We start from the raw sequence: 15,817 nt of genomic DNA on the forward strand, positions 1-15,817 counted from the left end.
AACTCTACTAGAGGCAAAGTTCAAAACACTGGTTATAAGGATGCTCAATGAATTTAGTGAGAACCTCAACAGCATTAAAAAGGACCAGTCAGAAATGTATTAAGTATTTTACAAAGCCAAAGCAAACCTGTGAAGTAGGTACTAATTATCTATATTTTTCAGATGGTAAAATTAAGGCTTAGGGAGGTTAATTATCTTGTCCAAACCTAAAATGTGATTCAGATCTAAGTCTCTTTGGCTACAAAGCTTATACCAGGAATAGAAAATGTTTTTTCCCCCTCTTGGGTCTCTTTATTAAGTGATTTCCCTGTAGAACAGAGGGGAGGTAGGAACTTCATTTCTATGAACTTGGGTCTCATCGGCTCCATCTGTTGACTTTTAGGAAAACATGGGTGTTACCTGTTATAGATTGGGCTCCCTGGGAAGCTGGTTCTGATATGGAGATTAACATGCAGGGGTTTATTAGGGAGTGCTCTTGAGATCACCATCTGTGGAAGAAAAAGGACTTAAGCAGAATTGAGCAGAGGGTATGATGCAGCTCAAGGAAAGCTGAGGACAATTCTACAGGCAGCTCTCCAGCTGTCCTGAGTTGGGGCGAGCTATACCCTGTGTCTACCAGTCTTTGCATGTGGTTTGCAAAGAGTGTGTGATCTTGGCCAAAGTGCCTCTCCTCAGTGGAGGCAATTCCAAAGAGGGCTAAAAGCTATTTGACCACACTCACCACAGCTGGGGGAATAGTCCTTCAGTCCTAAATGGGGAAATGGGTATCATATCACAGTATAGAGTGTTATGTATGATTGACACACTATCCTCATTTTATTCTGTTTTTCATTGCAAAGGTATAGGATTTTGGCAACCTTTTGAATTAAATAAACTGGTGGGTTTACCTGGGAATCTACAATTCTATTATAATAATGATTGCAATGTAGTATGAGTTCCAAACTTGTTTTTATTAACTTCTGGAACATCATCTTTTTTTTTTAAGTTGGCAATTGTTTATATTGGGTACAATTTACTGAATTTAATTCTTAAATTTGTTTCAGCTTATGCTATATGGTTATTATACTCCTTTTCTTGTTTGACGCCTAGATTGTAGTCCCCAGCAGTTTGATTATAGTCTCCTGAGCTGGTTAATGTATTGAAGAAGTGTGGTGTCATCCAAGAGTTCCAAGGCTCAGCCCTGGTGGGGTGGCTCAGTTGGTTGGAGCGTCCTCCCATACTCCAAAAGGTTGCGGTTTTGATTTCTGGTCACAACACATACCTAGGTTGGGGGTTCAGTCCTCATTGGAGCACATACGGGAGGCAACTAATCAATGTTTCTCCCTCTCCCTTCCTCTCTCTAAAAATCAATAAAAGCATATCCTCAGGTGAAGATGGAAAAAAAAAAGAGTTCCAATGCTCTGAAACAATCTTGTCTTCCCTTTATCTTAACAGCATTTCAAGGAACCAGCAATGAGGGGGCAGTGGCGGGTTAGAAAATGTATGTGCCCCTCCACTGCTGGCATTTCCCCTAATCCTCCCCTTACTTTAAGGTAGATCTTGAAATAAGTTTCCCTCTGAGAATGCAGTGAGGTTTATTAAAATTAAATTCTGTATCCTAGGTATATCCCAATAATACTATCATTGTTATTATGTTAACATTAGCTAATGTTTCTTCAACAATATCCAGTCATTAAAATAACAGCTCTGCTCTTACTATGTACCAGGCTATTGTAGATGATAGGGATACAGCAGTAAACAAAACACAAAATATCTGCCTCATGCAGATTACATTCTACTAGACAATAGACAGTAAACAAATATATATATATAGCAGGTGATAAGTGTGCTAAAGAAATAAATCAAGATAAAAGATATAAAACTATTCTCTGTTAAATAGGGTGAGGAAGGGCCTCACTAATAACGTGGATCTAAAGGAAATTAGGTGCCATGCCTTGCAGATATTGGGGGAAAGAGTATTCCAGACAGAATTAACAGCAAATCAAAGGTTCTCAGATGTATGGTGTTGGGAATGTTCACAGATCTGTATAGTTATAATCAAGTGAGTGAGACAGTAATAGGAGATGAGGCCAATGCATAGCAGGGGGCTGAGTCATCTAAGACTTTACAGGATTTTACCCTGAGTGACATGGGAAGCCAGTAGCCATAGAGAGGCAACATGGCATGGTGATTATGGAGCTACACTGGTTAAGTTAGAATCCTGGTTTCATCACTAGTAATTGTGAGACCTTGGGCAAATAACTCTTTGATGCCTCCATTATTTCATCTGCAAGTGGGATAATAATAGAGTTGTTATGAGGATCAAGTGAAGTAATATTTGTAGAGTGCTTAGAAAGTATCTGGCACATAGTTAGTACTATGTAGATGTCAAATAAATCATAAGGCTTTGAGCAGAACACCATCATCTATCTGACTCATGTTTTAAGATGGTTATTCTGGCTGCTGTATTGAGAATAAACTGGACATGGACAGGAACAGAAGGAAGGAAATCAGGAAGCTATTACAGTAACAAGAGGTGATGGTGGTTTGGACTGGGATAGTAACCTTGGAATTGATGAGAGGGGGCTGGAGTCTGGATATAATTTGAAGGTATTGCTGATAGGTGTGTCAGTTGACTGGATGTGGAATGTGAGAAGAAGAAAAAAAAAAGAGCTATTCAGAGTAACTCCCAAGGTTTCAGACTGAGAGCCCAGAAGAATGGAGTTGACTTTTACTGAGATATGGAAACTTGAAGGAGGAGCGGGTTTATGAGGGAGAAATAGGATTTCTGGTGTGGATTTTAAGTTTTAAATGTCAACTGAATATTCATATGGAGAGTTTGAGTAGGCAGTTAGATATGTAAGTTGGGACTTTGGGGGAGAGTGATGGTATTTAAAGCCATGAGACTGGATGAGACTCCATAGAATTGAGTGTGGCTAGAGAAGAGAGTCCCGAGGACTGAAACTAGAGCCCTCTGAAGTTAAGAGGTTAGAATCTAGATGTGTGGAAACTAAAAAAGGGAGTCCAGAGAAGTAGCAGGAAAATCAGGAGAGATTGTGGTGACTTGAAGCCTAGTGAAGGAAGCGTTTGAAGGAGGAGGAAACAGTTCTCAGATGTGGTCGATTGATAGGTGTGTAAGATGAGGACTAAACATTGACTTGGCAATATAGAGATCTTTGTTAGCCATGGTCATCCATTTCACACTGAAGTGGAGCAGCAGAGGAAAGCCTGTGCAGAGTATAGCAAATGGCAGAGGAGAAACTCTAGTCAGCCAGCAGAGACAACTCTTTCAAAGACCTTTACTGTTAAGAGAGGCAGAGGCCAGCCCGCCCTCGGCTCCCCACCGCACCGAGTAGCGAGTCCGGGAGCCCCCCACAAGCTGCAGCCGGGCGCCTCGATGCCGGAGCAGAGCAGGGTTCCAAGCCTGAGGAAGACGTAACCTTGTGCCTGCCTGCCCGCTTCATTCTCTGTCCCTGCCAGCTTCTCAGGGTCTGAGACATTGACCTTTACTGCTCAGCCAAGGGTTCTGAGGACTCTACTTTCTCTAGCCCCGCCTTGCTGAGTGAACCCAGGGTATTGTAACGCCTGAAGGGAGTGAAGAGTGGGCGGTCAAGGCACCAGAGCAAGAGCCCTCTGGGGCCTCTGGCAGAGGAGTGAAACTGGAACCATCAGGGAACATGAGTGAATTTTGGCACAGACTGGGCTGCTGCGTGGTAGAGAAACCCCAGCCGTAGAAGAAGAGGAGACGGATCGACCGGACCATGATTGGGGAACCAATGAATTTTGTCCACCTGACTCACATTGGCTCTGGGGAGATGGAGGCCGGAGATGGACTTGCCATGACAGGTGCAGTTCAGGAGCAGATGAGATCCAAGGGAAACCGAGACAGGCCATGGAGCAATTCTAGGGGCTTGTAGCTCCAACAGGAATGGTTCTGCTGTATGAAGTCTCCACTCTGTGCCCAGCCCAGAAGAGATGCTACCCCCACGAGATCCCTCCTAGAACCAGTGTCCCCAGGGCCCTTTTTTTCCTTATCTGCCTGATAGTGCCCCAAAAGGCTTGGGGGCTGGACTCCCTCTACTCCCTCTGGCTATAGCCCCTCCTGGAGATGGGGTCAAGGCAGCAGGACTGACCAAATGACTACTGGTTGGCCAGAGGAACTCAGCTGAAGCCCTGGACACTCTCAGATCTGAAATAGGAGTTTCTGGAAACCTGGAATGAGTTCCCTTCTCCTGAATGACGGTCTGGGTGCCACCTGTTTTTAAACTATTAACCTGGAACTCCTTATCTGGCAGGTGGGTGAGGTTACCAAGCTGAAGCTGGCTTTGCTGAAAAGCTCCCCACCTCCCTGCCCTTCTCCTTCCTCCTGGAATGACCTGAAGCGGACGTCAAGCAGGGCCTGGGAGGTTGACCACTGCCTAGTCTATTCTCTTTAAATCTCAGACCTTAAGCTTACAACTTTTTAATCTCTCTGCCAATACCAGCATCTTTCTCTAGTTAGGCCTCTAGCCCTGTTTTTGTAGCATTGCTAACTCCCCAGTATCTTTCCTTTTCTTAAATTAAAAATTTATGATGAGTTCTCTTAATTACGCTCACCCCACTACTACCTCTGTCCTTAACCTCATCCCTGTTAGAAACTTACTGTTTCCCATTGAGTAAGACCTAAGGTAAGAGATGGATCTTAACCTGATGACATTCCAGTTAGGTCTTAGGGACCTGGCCTGCCCTCTGCCAACCTCCCTGCTGGCCCAGGTGAGAGGAGGAAGAAGGATCTGGAGAGAAGCCCAGAATGTAGCAAAACTAGGAGTTATGTCTCAGAGTGGACTTCCTGACCATTGAGGATGGAAGGTAGGGAGATAAATTGGTTGAAAACGATCATCTGTGAGTTTAGGAATCTTATGATCCTCACAACCTGGGAGCAGGGAGACACTCAGAGCAAGGTTTCTCAGTCTGGAGACTTTTCACATTTTGGGCTGGATAATTCTTAGTAGATAATATTTTTCTCTTAAATGATTTCTATCCCCCACCTTACCCCCATCCCATTATTTATCCTAAGCCTGAGGCTTGATGAACTAGACCCCCTGTAAAGTAGGCTTCATAGGGCTGCACATAGTCTCCAAGCAATCCTTTATTCGTTGTGTTGCTCGTGCTTGAATGGGTTGTTTCTGTGGTGAACAAGTACAATGCTTCTCCCTTGCTCAGTGGAGAGGTTCTTGCAATGGTGGGGTTGGGGAAGGAAGGAGAGAAAAGCAGTAGAATCGCAGACACCCCAGTGCTGTCCTCCCCAAATTTTAAGCTCTATTCCTATTCCCTAGTCCTGGAACCAGACACAAATAAGACTCAGGGAGTTTTGTCTGAAGAACAGGTCCCACTCTCTACCTGGCTGAAGAGTCTGCTTTAGGTGGGAAAGTAATGGAGGAGCAGGGTCTTTAGACACTTTCAGTTTTCTCAGGTGTTTTTTGTTCTGGCCCCTTCCTTATAGGGAGATTAGGAAGGTAGGACAGATGAGCTCCTGCCTGCTCTGTGTCCGGAAGGCAGGGGTCTCAGTAACTCAGTAACCGGAAGCATTCTGTTTGGTGATAGTGGGCGGCAGGAATGTGGGAATGAGGATCCACTCTGCTGATGCCACCATCCATGCAGTTTGCCCCCACCTACAGTGACTGAGGTTCGAATTTTTTCAAGTTTCAGTCTATTTCCTAAAGTTCTTCAGGGTCTAAGGTTGCTCATAGAGATAATATTCCCAATTTACTCTGTTCCAGTCAAACCAGTTGCTCTGAAAATAGCTCATCTTATTGCCCTAAAGTATCTCAGTAGCGTGGGGTTTTACTAGATCTGAAGGGTTGACAGGCTAGGGTGGAAAGATGGGGGCTCCTGAAATCTCTGGTCACCCTGATCGTTAGCCTTATTCTTATGCCAATGCTTTGAACAGTTTTTTCCTTGGTTCTCTCTCCTGTAGCTACCTTCTCTAATGTGTGTGCTACCATCACTTTAACAATATTTAGAGTGATGGGAATGGGTTTGAGAGTCATAATTTATATTGAAAATTCGTTGGACTTCTAAATACATTTTTCAAATAAAAAGTTTAAGAAAAAAAAAAAAAGGCAGAGAAATGGATTAGTGGACAGAAGGAATTAGTCTGGCCTTACTAGGTATGTAATCTTGAGCAACTTTGCTAACCTCTCTGTGCCACAGTTTCCTCATCTGTAAAATAGAAAAAATAATAGGATTGTATAAGGATTAAATGGTTAATATATTGAAAACATTTAGAAGAGTACTTGTCATTAATGTTTATCTATTGCTGTATAATGTTTCCACAGACTCAGTAGCTTAAAACAACACACATTTATTATTTCATTGTTTTTGTTGATCAGGAGTCCTAGCATGGCTTAGTTGGGTCCTCTGCTTCATAGTTTCTCACAGCCTGCAGTCAAGGTGTTAGCCAGGGCTGGATTCTCATCTGAAGTTGTGACTGGGGAAGGATTGTTTCCAAGCTTTGGTGGCTGGCAGAACAACCTTCTGGGGTTGTTGGACTGAGGGCCTAAATTCCTAGCTTACTGTCGGCTGGAGCCTACCCTGAGTTTCCTGCCACATGGACCTGTATATCTTGGCAGCTTACTACATCAAAGCATGCAAATTTAGAAAACAATCAGAAGCAAGACTGAAGTCACCTAATCACAGAAGTAGCATCCCACCACCTTTGCCATATTGTATTGAATAGAAAGAAGTAAGTCACAGGTTCTGTTCTCATTGAAGGAGAGATTACGCAATGGTGCGACTATCAGGAGGTGGGGGATATTGCGGGACATCTTGGAGTCTCCCTGCCACATTTAGTAAGCACTCTGAGTGTTAGCTGCTCTCCTCCTCCTCCTCGTCATTTTTCTGGTGGGGGAATGAGTAAGTAGAGAAGGAGATGGAAGAGAGAAAGGGTAGAATGTTTTGTTGTTAATCTTCACCTGAGGATATTTTTCCATTGAATTTTTTCTTTTTAAACATTATATTTATTGTATTACAGATCTCCTCCCTTTCCCCCCCATTGATCCCCTCTACCCCCATCGGCCTGCACACCCCCAGGCCTTCACCACACTATTGTCTGTGTCCATGGGTTCTGCATATATGCATATAAGTTCTTTGATTACTCTCTCCACACCCACTTCCCCACCCCTGCCTTCCTACTGAGATTCATCAGTCTGTTCCATGCGTCTGTGTCTCTGGATCTATTTTGTTTATTAGATTCCACATATGAGTGAAATTGTGTAAAACCGAATCAGGAAGAATCAGAAAACCTGAATAGGTTAATAACAACTGATGAAATCGAAGCAGCAAACAAAAGTCCTGGTCCAGATGGCTTCACAGGGGAGCTTTCAAATTTTTTAAGTTGTAGGGTTAGATAGTTTACTAAAAGTTTTTCTTGCTTTTTGAGGTAGGTCTGTAGTGCCGTGAACTTCCCCTTTGGACTGCTTTTGTTGTGTCCCCTAGGTATTGGGTTATTGTGTGTTCATTTTCATTTGTTTCCAGCAAGTTTTTGATTTCTTTCTTGATCTTATTGGTAACCCATTCATTGTTTAATGACATGTTATTTAGCCTCCATCTGTTTGAATGTTTTTGAGTATTTTTACTGTAGTTGATTTCTAATTTCATGCTCTTGTGATCTGAGATGCTTGCTATGATTTCACTCTTCTTGAACTTGTAGAGACTGGTTTTGTGTCCTAACATATGGTTTATCTTTGAGAATGACCCATGTGCACTTGAGAGGAATGTATATTCTGCAGCTTTGGGGTGAACTGTTCTGTAAATATCAATTAAATTCATCTGATCTAGTATGCCATTTAGTCACTGTTTCTGTGTTGCCTTTTTGTCTAGGAGATCTATCCAGTGAAGTCAGTGGGGTGTTAAAGTCCACAACTGTGACTATTGCTGTTGATTGCTGCCTTAAAGTCCTTAAGATTATTATTAATAGGTCCTTATTTATTGCCATTTTAATTATTTATGACTATGTTTCCCTCTATTTTTTACTATTACAGCAGTCCCTTTAACATTTCTTGCAATGCTGGTTTGGTGGTGATAAGCTCCTTTAGCCTTTTTTTTTGGTCTGGGAAGCTCTTTATTTCACCATCTATTTTGAATGATAGCCTTGCTGGATAGAGTAGTCTTAGTTTCAGATCCTTGTTTTGCATTATCTTGAATACTTCATGCCATTCCCTTCTGGCCTGTAGAGTTTCTGATGAGAAGTCAGCTGACAGCCTTACTGGAGCTCCTTTGTAGGTAATAAATTGCTTTTCTCTTGCTGCCTTTAATATTCTCTCTTTGACTTGAATTTTTGGCAGTTTAATTATGATGTGGGCCTCTGGGCGCGGGCCTCTTTGGATTCTTCTTGCTTGGGACTCTCTGTGCCTCCTGAACTTGTGTGACTTTTTCCTTCACCAGGTTAGGGAAGTTTTCTGCCATTATTTCTTCAAACAGGTTCTCTAACCCTTGCTTTTTCTTTTCCCCTTCTGTCACTCCTATAATGCAAATATTATGTTTCATGTTGTCCCATAGCACCCTTAGACTGTGGTCCTGTTTTCTAATTGTTTTTTCTTTTTGGATCTCTAAGTGATTTTTTTCTACCCTGTCTTCTAATTCACTGATCTGATCTTCAGCTTCCTCTAATCTGCTGTGTATTCCTCCCAATATATTCTTTATTTCTGCTATGTCATTCTTAATTTCCTTCATAGTTTCCATATCTTTTTTCATGCTGTTGAGCATCCTTACAATCAGTATTCTGAACTCTATATCTGTTAGATTGTTTATGTTTATTTCATTTCGCTCTTTTTTGGAGACTTCTCTTGTTCTTTCATTTGGGGCTTGTTTTTCTGTCTCCCCATTTTGGCTGCCTGTTTGGGTTTGTTTCTATGTATTAGGTAGATTTGCTAGAACTCTCAGTCTTTTGGAAGAGACTGGAGTCTCACCCGTCTCTCTGGTGCAGGCCAGTGTCAGACGCTGTTTGTGACTGGCTCCAAGTACCCTGTTTTGAGCTATCAACAACCCTTGGCTTGAGGTCACCTCTGCTGGGCTGGGTGCAGTTAGACAGGACCAAGATGTACACCAAAGTCTGCTTTTCCAAGGCCTGGATCCTGAAGCAGATCAGGCAAAGACTCAAAGCACTCTGAAGCCTGCCTCTGCCTGCAGGCTGATTAATCTGATTCTCTTAATGAGCCTCAGGCTGTAGAAGCTCCGTAGGGTTGAGCAATTGCTTTCCCCTCAGGCAAAAGCTGCTTGGAAGATAAATGTGTGCCTGTGAAAGATGTCCTCTGCAGTATGGGGGAATGACTTGGCACAGGAATCCAGAGGGGTGCCATTTGAGCTCTATCTCCAGACCCAACAACCCTAGACTCTCCTCACACAGCTCCAGTCCACTCTGCCCTTCCTCCCTCTGCCTGACCCCAAGGTGAGTGGCTGTACACAAAACTTTGTGCGTTGGCTCTTCAAGAGGGTTCCTGGAGTTCCAGCTGTCTCTCCCTGGCAGACAAAAACCCTGCTGCTTTTCACAGTCAATTATTATGTGGGCACCTTTCTCAGTTCTGGTGCTCTTGGCTGGGAAACCCAGCCTGGGATGTAGGCCCCAGAGTCCTCATTGGGAACCCCCTCAGCTGAGATATCCCTCTGGACCTTCAGCTGCTGCCTGTGGGAGCCCAGCCAGCCCTCTCAGGCCTCCTCACTTCCGGCCAGTCTCTATTTGGTCTCCACTTTTCCTCCTTGGTTGTGAGAATGCTCTCCAGCTCGTCTTCAGTTGCAGTTGATTATTCAGGATGGTTTTTCTGTATTTTAGTTGTAATCACAGTTGGTCTCGGGAGAGTGTCAGTGTAGCTTTCACTTAGTCTGCCACCATCTTTAATCCTTTTTTCATTGATTTTTAGAGAGTAGAAGGGGGGGAGAGAAAAAAATATCAGTGTGAGAGATACAGTGATTGGTTGCCCCCACACGAGCCCCAGCTGGGGCCAGGAATCGAACCTGCAACCCAGGTGTGTGCCCTTGACTGGGAATTGAACTCCCGACCCTTCTGTTGCCCAGCAGACACTCTAACCACTGATCCACGCCGGCCAGGGTGATAAAGGGTAGAATTGAAAGAAAGATGTTTAGACCACAGGGAAAGAAATTAAATTTGTGTACAAGTTGAGGAATTGGCCATATTTTACATATTGTTTTAAGAGAGGAAAGCAGAGTAAAAGGCCGCAGGTTTGTCTCAGTGGCATCAGACGTTCTCACTCTCTTTTTTTAAATCCTCACCTGAGGATATGCTTAGAGAGAGGAAGGGAGACAGACAGGCAGACCGACACACACACATAGACATTGATGTGAGAGAGAAACATAGATTGGAATGGTTGTCCTCTGTAAGCTCTCTGACTGGGGATCAAACCCACAACCCACGTATGTGCCCTGACCAGGAATCCAACCAGCAGCATTTTGGTGCATGGGTCGACATTCAAACAGCTGAGCCAGTCTGGCTAGGCACGGTTCTCTTTGCTGTTTTTCCTCAGTGGAAGAGAGGAAATCAGGTTATTAGCACAGAGGGAGGAGGAAGGAAGAGGTAGTATAGATTTGAGGAGTGAAGAGAACATGTGACCATCTGCAGTGGGAGAGTGAATTGATTAGGTAGGTGCAGTTAAATTGCCAGGCATCTTAAAGGGCTTACTTGATATTAGTAGCCATATATTTCAGGGGAGACCATGATTGTGAGTTTTTCTTCAGCTTATCAGTGCAAGTGTGGAAGAGGAAGAATATACTCAAATCAAATAATCAATAGATAAATGAATTAATAAATAAACAGTACTACAGATTGGCTTTAATCAGGATTAAGGTTTGGCCAGGCCAGTGTGATGGAGATTAGGGCAGTGGAATTATTATAATGATGGACTATGAAATGTAGTTCCTTTAAAGAGAGAAGTGAGGACTGGCAGATAGGGGACAGTGTAAAGATGTTAGAGTCAGTGATTTGAAGTGATGGAACAATTGTTGGAGTCTGAGTACTGAGGAGAGAGCCAGGAAGTTAGGAAATGGTGGCCAGAATGGTTGCTTGAAATACAGATTGTGGAAGGGAGACTGTTATTGAGGAAGCCTTAGGGCATCTAAATATAGGACTCATTTGAACTAGTAACTTGGAATATGATGAAAAGATACTGTCTTCCCCCTAAGAACTTTATTAGGCTGTATAGCTTATGATTTACATGTAAAGCAGGCCGCTATCTGCAAAAGGTAGCATTTTCTTTGCATTAGGGTAATTGACACAAAGTTTAAATGGAGTTAAAAATCAAAAAGACAAAGTAAGAAAGAAAAGCTAATTTTAGGCAGTATTTCAAGATTGAGGCAAGAATTCAATGTTTTATTTGTTGTAACAGTATTTGTGCAAATTAATTTTAGATCTTATATTTAATTCTGACAAGCAGTGTTGTGGACATCTACTTCTTTAATTAACCAGCACCCTGTACTCTGACATTGTAACAGCACCCTGATTTTACTTTGTGGATATTACTGATCCCCTTTTCACTCTGTGTGATTCTAATGGGGTGACTGCAGCTCCCCAAAGGGAACTGCCAGTGAAGGGATCTCATCTCTGGGTTCAATGATTTGCTCAGCGAAGGACACATGACCTACTCAGAGCCATGAGAGACAATCACATTTTTGCTGGGGACTTTTGAGAAGGAGGACTCCTGTTCTTCTGGAGCTACTTTAGCTGTCTTGTTACACAAGGGGAAGGCTGACACAGAAGTGAGTCAACATGAGTGAGAGAAGTAAAAGATTGTGAAAGAGTCCTGATGACATCTTTGAGCCCTTAATCAAGCCACCTTAAAGCTACCTCTGGAGTTTTCAGTTACCTGGTCAGTAAATCCTCTGTGTGCTTTAATGGGTTTTCTTCTCACCCGTAATCAAAAGAGACCAAATAGGTAGATACAGTTACCATAAGGAGTTTGCCTAGTCCTCTAAGCTTGTATGAATAAGTGGAGTGCAGTGGTGTTGAAATTTTGTTAAGATGTAGCATCTCCAAAACCTCATTTCCCTTTGATCTTTTAAATATTCTTCTTTAGTGGTGTAGGGAAGAGGACACCAGACCAATCTGGAGTCAAGCTTTGTGTCTGATACTAGCTAAATGTGTTACTACAACCCTTTGAGCCTCAGTTTTCTTTACCTATAGAATGAGGTGAATGATCGTGGATTTTGTGGGGTGATTGAAGGGTTAATTGGGATAATGGATGTAAAATGCCTAGGGTGGTACCTGATGCTGTTGGCTTTCTTCCCTCTTTCCAAACTTTTAGCACATTGTCTGACAATAGTTGTTTAATAAATTTTATTACAAAGAATACATATACATAATTAGACAAATGAGTCTCCTTTTGACCCTTTATTTCCTGAATTTTTGCTATATCCAAAGGACTGTAATTTTACTAATAGGTGTTTCTTTTTGCAAATGTAATTTTGCTAAATAGATATTTTTTTCCTTTCTATCTTTGGAAGCTCTCTCTGACTCATTTATGCATGCATGTTCATGTAATCAGTCCAGGATTATTGTGGGAAATAATGACACTTGACACTCATTGAGTACTTGTTTGTGTAAGGCATTGTGCTTCATGCTCTAATATATTATCTTACTCTTCACAATAGGATAACTGTAAAGTTATGTGATGATTCCAGAGTTCAAACTACTTCTTAGAAGAAGTGTGTTAAGGTACACAGTAGGGATTCAACATACATTTTCTTAACTATTTTAGAATTACAACCTTTCTGATTGCATATATCTAATTACAGACACAATATAGTGTATTGGTTACATAGATACTGGAACCAGATTACCTGGGTTTGAATTCTGGCTCCATCATTTGCATTATATAACCTTGACTGAATTATATAATCCCTGGGTGGTTCAGATCCATCTGTCAGATGGGGATAATCAATAGTACATTCCTAAGAAATGTGAGCATTAAATACGTAAATATATGGAAAGTGCTATAACAGTGTCAGAAAAGTAGTATTTATATAAATGTTAGCTACTTAATAATTTCTTTTATTTCAGCAGATCATGCATATTGGTAAGAGTTACAGTCTTATCCATCATAAAACTTAACTTTTGAAATCATCTTAAACTCAGTGGTGTCTTAAATATGATTATATCAGAGTGTTATGCTACTCTGAGAAGTCTTTTCTGGTAGCCTTTCTCATCTCTGAACTTATATTGGACTTAGTTGGGAACATAAGTTAATTCTAAGTTAATACTTCATTATTGTTGTTTGACCTGTGTTAGTTTTGTGTCACCAACTTGATTGACTTCGAGCTCTTTGAGAACTAAAATCATTTCTTACATATCTTAATATCCTTCTAGTGCAAAACATATAATGAGAGGTTGATATTAATGATTATTTATTATAGGCGGAAAGTAAAATAGAAGCAGTATATCATTTTATGTTTAAAAAGATTTGTTAATATTCAAAACATAGTCTTATTAATCCTTTGCTTTGTTTTAGGTTCCTAAATATTTGTCACAGCAATGGGCTAAAGCCCCTGGAAGAGGTGAAGTCGGGAAACTGCGGATTGCCAAGTAAGTTATTTGTATATTTTGTATTTTAAAAAGCTGTTTTAAATATTTGTATAAGTGCTTTTAAATGGACTTGTAGTCTTTTTCAGAATTTTACCTGGAAAATGAGAAGTAATGAGCATGTAAAAGCTAGTCAAGAGATGGTTAGGTGCCCTGTAGGGAGCCATATGTGCTCATGTGGATACATACAAATACACTCATTACTGCTCACCTACTGAAGGTGTAAATATAAAGTCAAATTTATTGGTAAAACTTATTGGCAGTAAAGCAGGAGAATAGGTAGTTCCCTTACCCCTCCATCCTCTCCACATCTTGTGAGGAGGTGTGTTTGGAACATCATAACTGGATGTATTAAGTTAAGTGCTTCAGTAGAAGGATTTTGCCATTGTGCCACTGTTGGAAGGAGGTAGGGAACACCTGGTAAACCATGTAACAGTGTAGTTTCCTGGTGGAGGAAATGGCCTTGTTAGAAAGTGAATCCTCTGGAGGATTAGTCAGAGGCCTTGTGTTCCATTCTTTCTGTCCATTCATTCTTAATCCAGCTCTAACCAGATTTCCATGCCTTCTACTCCATTGAAATAGCTCTTGTCTGTCACCATTCTCCTCGTCTTTATCAAGCTTTTGCTTCAAAACAAACCACCCCAAAATTCAGTGGCTTAGAACATAAACCATTTTATTTGTTATAATTCTATGGGGCCCCTCTGGTTAGCACTGACCTGGCTGGTCTTCCTGACTAGAATGGCCTCATTCATGTGTCTAGGCATTGGCTTTCTGTCAGCTGGAGCAATGGCCATGTGTATTTCATTTCAGCATGCTTATTCACATCATGGTGAAAGAATTTCTAGTAGTAAAAGAGGGGACATCCCAATGCACAACACTTTGCAAGCCTATTCTTGCACTTTGTTTGCTGAAGTTCTATTCACCAATGCAATTCCCATAGACAAGCCCAATTTTAAGGGTGGAGCAATAGGCTCTACCTCTTGGTGTGAGAATTTGTGGTCCATTTTTGCAGTCTACCACATCTGCATTCCTAAATCTAACAGTCGGCTAGCAGTCCTCTTAATGGACCTGTAGCAGAATTTAACATAGATGATCACTTCTGTCCCCAAACCCTTTTTTTACTTCACTTCTGAAACACCACTACCTCTTCCCTCACTGGCTGTTTCTTCTCAGTCTCTGTTGCTAGTTCCTTCTAATCTTCTCAGTCTCTAAATGTATGACCGTAGGGCTCAGTTTTTAGTTCTTCTCTTTCATTGACTGACTTCCTAGGTGGTCTCATTTGGTGTCATGGCATATCAGGCTGTATTTAAAGATATATCTCAAGTATGTCCTCTCCCCCGATCTCCAAGACTCGTTTATCTGACCACCTCTTCAGTGTTTCCCCTTCGATGTCTCAGAAGCATCTCAAACTTAATAATCGCTCTTCCTCTGTTCCTTCTTTCTGGAACACTCTTCCTTTAGATACCCCCATGGCTAATATTAACTCATTGAGGCCTTTTCTAGCCATCCTATATAAAATAACACCCAGTACTCTATTTCCCTTACTCCTCCCCCCCGTAGAACTTACCACCATTCTTTCAGCTTCTGCAATGTATTTCTGTTTATGTGTTGTTCATCAGTCCTGCTAGAGTATAAACTCCACTCCACAAGGTCAGGATTTCTGTCCTATTGACTGCTGTATATCTCCAGGGTTTAGAACAGTGCCTAGCATAGTAGACACTTAGTAAAAATTTTGTTGATTCAATAAATGAAAACTGCTATGACAAATTTAGTAATAATAGCTTTTTATTCTTTAGTCCCAAAAGTGAGGTAGTTAAAAAATCAGAATGTGAACTTTTTTTCTAATTTTTTAAAAAAGTTATTGATTGACTTGAGAGAGAGGGGGATAAAAGGGGAGGTAGGGGAAGGGAGAGTGAGAAATATCAATTTATTACTCCACTTATTTATGCATTCACTGGTTGTTTCTCATATGTGCCCTGACCGGGGATCGAACCCACAACCTTGGCATATCGAGACGACACTAACCAACTAAGCTACCCATCCAGGGGAGAATGTGAACATTTTTAAGGCATACATTTTTCCTGCTATTTCTCCCAAAGGATATAACCTAGACTTCTTTTTTGTGCCTAAAATACTCACTCTCTATGCAAAGGTTATACTTTTTTGGGGAGTTGGAGTGGGGTGTCATTTTAAAGTTTCCTCATTAAAGCCAGTCAGCTGTGGAGTTTGGATTTAGTGGACACCCTTGGATTTTGTTCTTTGGAGGAGTAATGC

The 15,817-nt window shown here is 41.6% G+C and overlaps 1 protein-coding gene and 1 pseudogene across 1 annotated transcript in view; both read left to right on the forward strand.

Moving 5' to 3' along the window:
- Positions 1-15,817, forward strand: part of GTF2F2 (general transcription factor IIF subunit 2) — a 132,445-nt gene that overhangs the window by 5,176 nt on the left and 111,452 nt on the right. The window contains exon 2 of the mRNA XM_016205436.2: positions 13,473-13,546. Coding sequence (XP_016060922.1) covers positions 13,473-13,546 — 74 coding nt within the window. The remainder of the gene's footprint in view (positions 1-13,472; positions 13,547-15,817) is intronic.
- LOC148093707 (CDC42 small effector protein 1 pseudogene) lies at positions 3,274-4,801 on the forward strand (annotated as a pseudogene).

The sequence above is a fragment of the Miniopterus natalensis genome, chromosome 2, assembly GCF_054644295.1.
Source record: "Miniopterus natalensis isolate mMinNat1 chromosome 2, mMinNat1.hap1, whole genome shotgun sequence".
NCBI lineage: Eukaryota > Metazoa > Chordata > Mammalia > Chiroptera > Miniopteridae > Miniopterus > Miniopterus natalensis.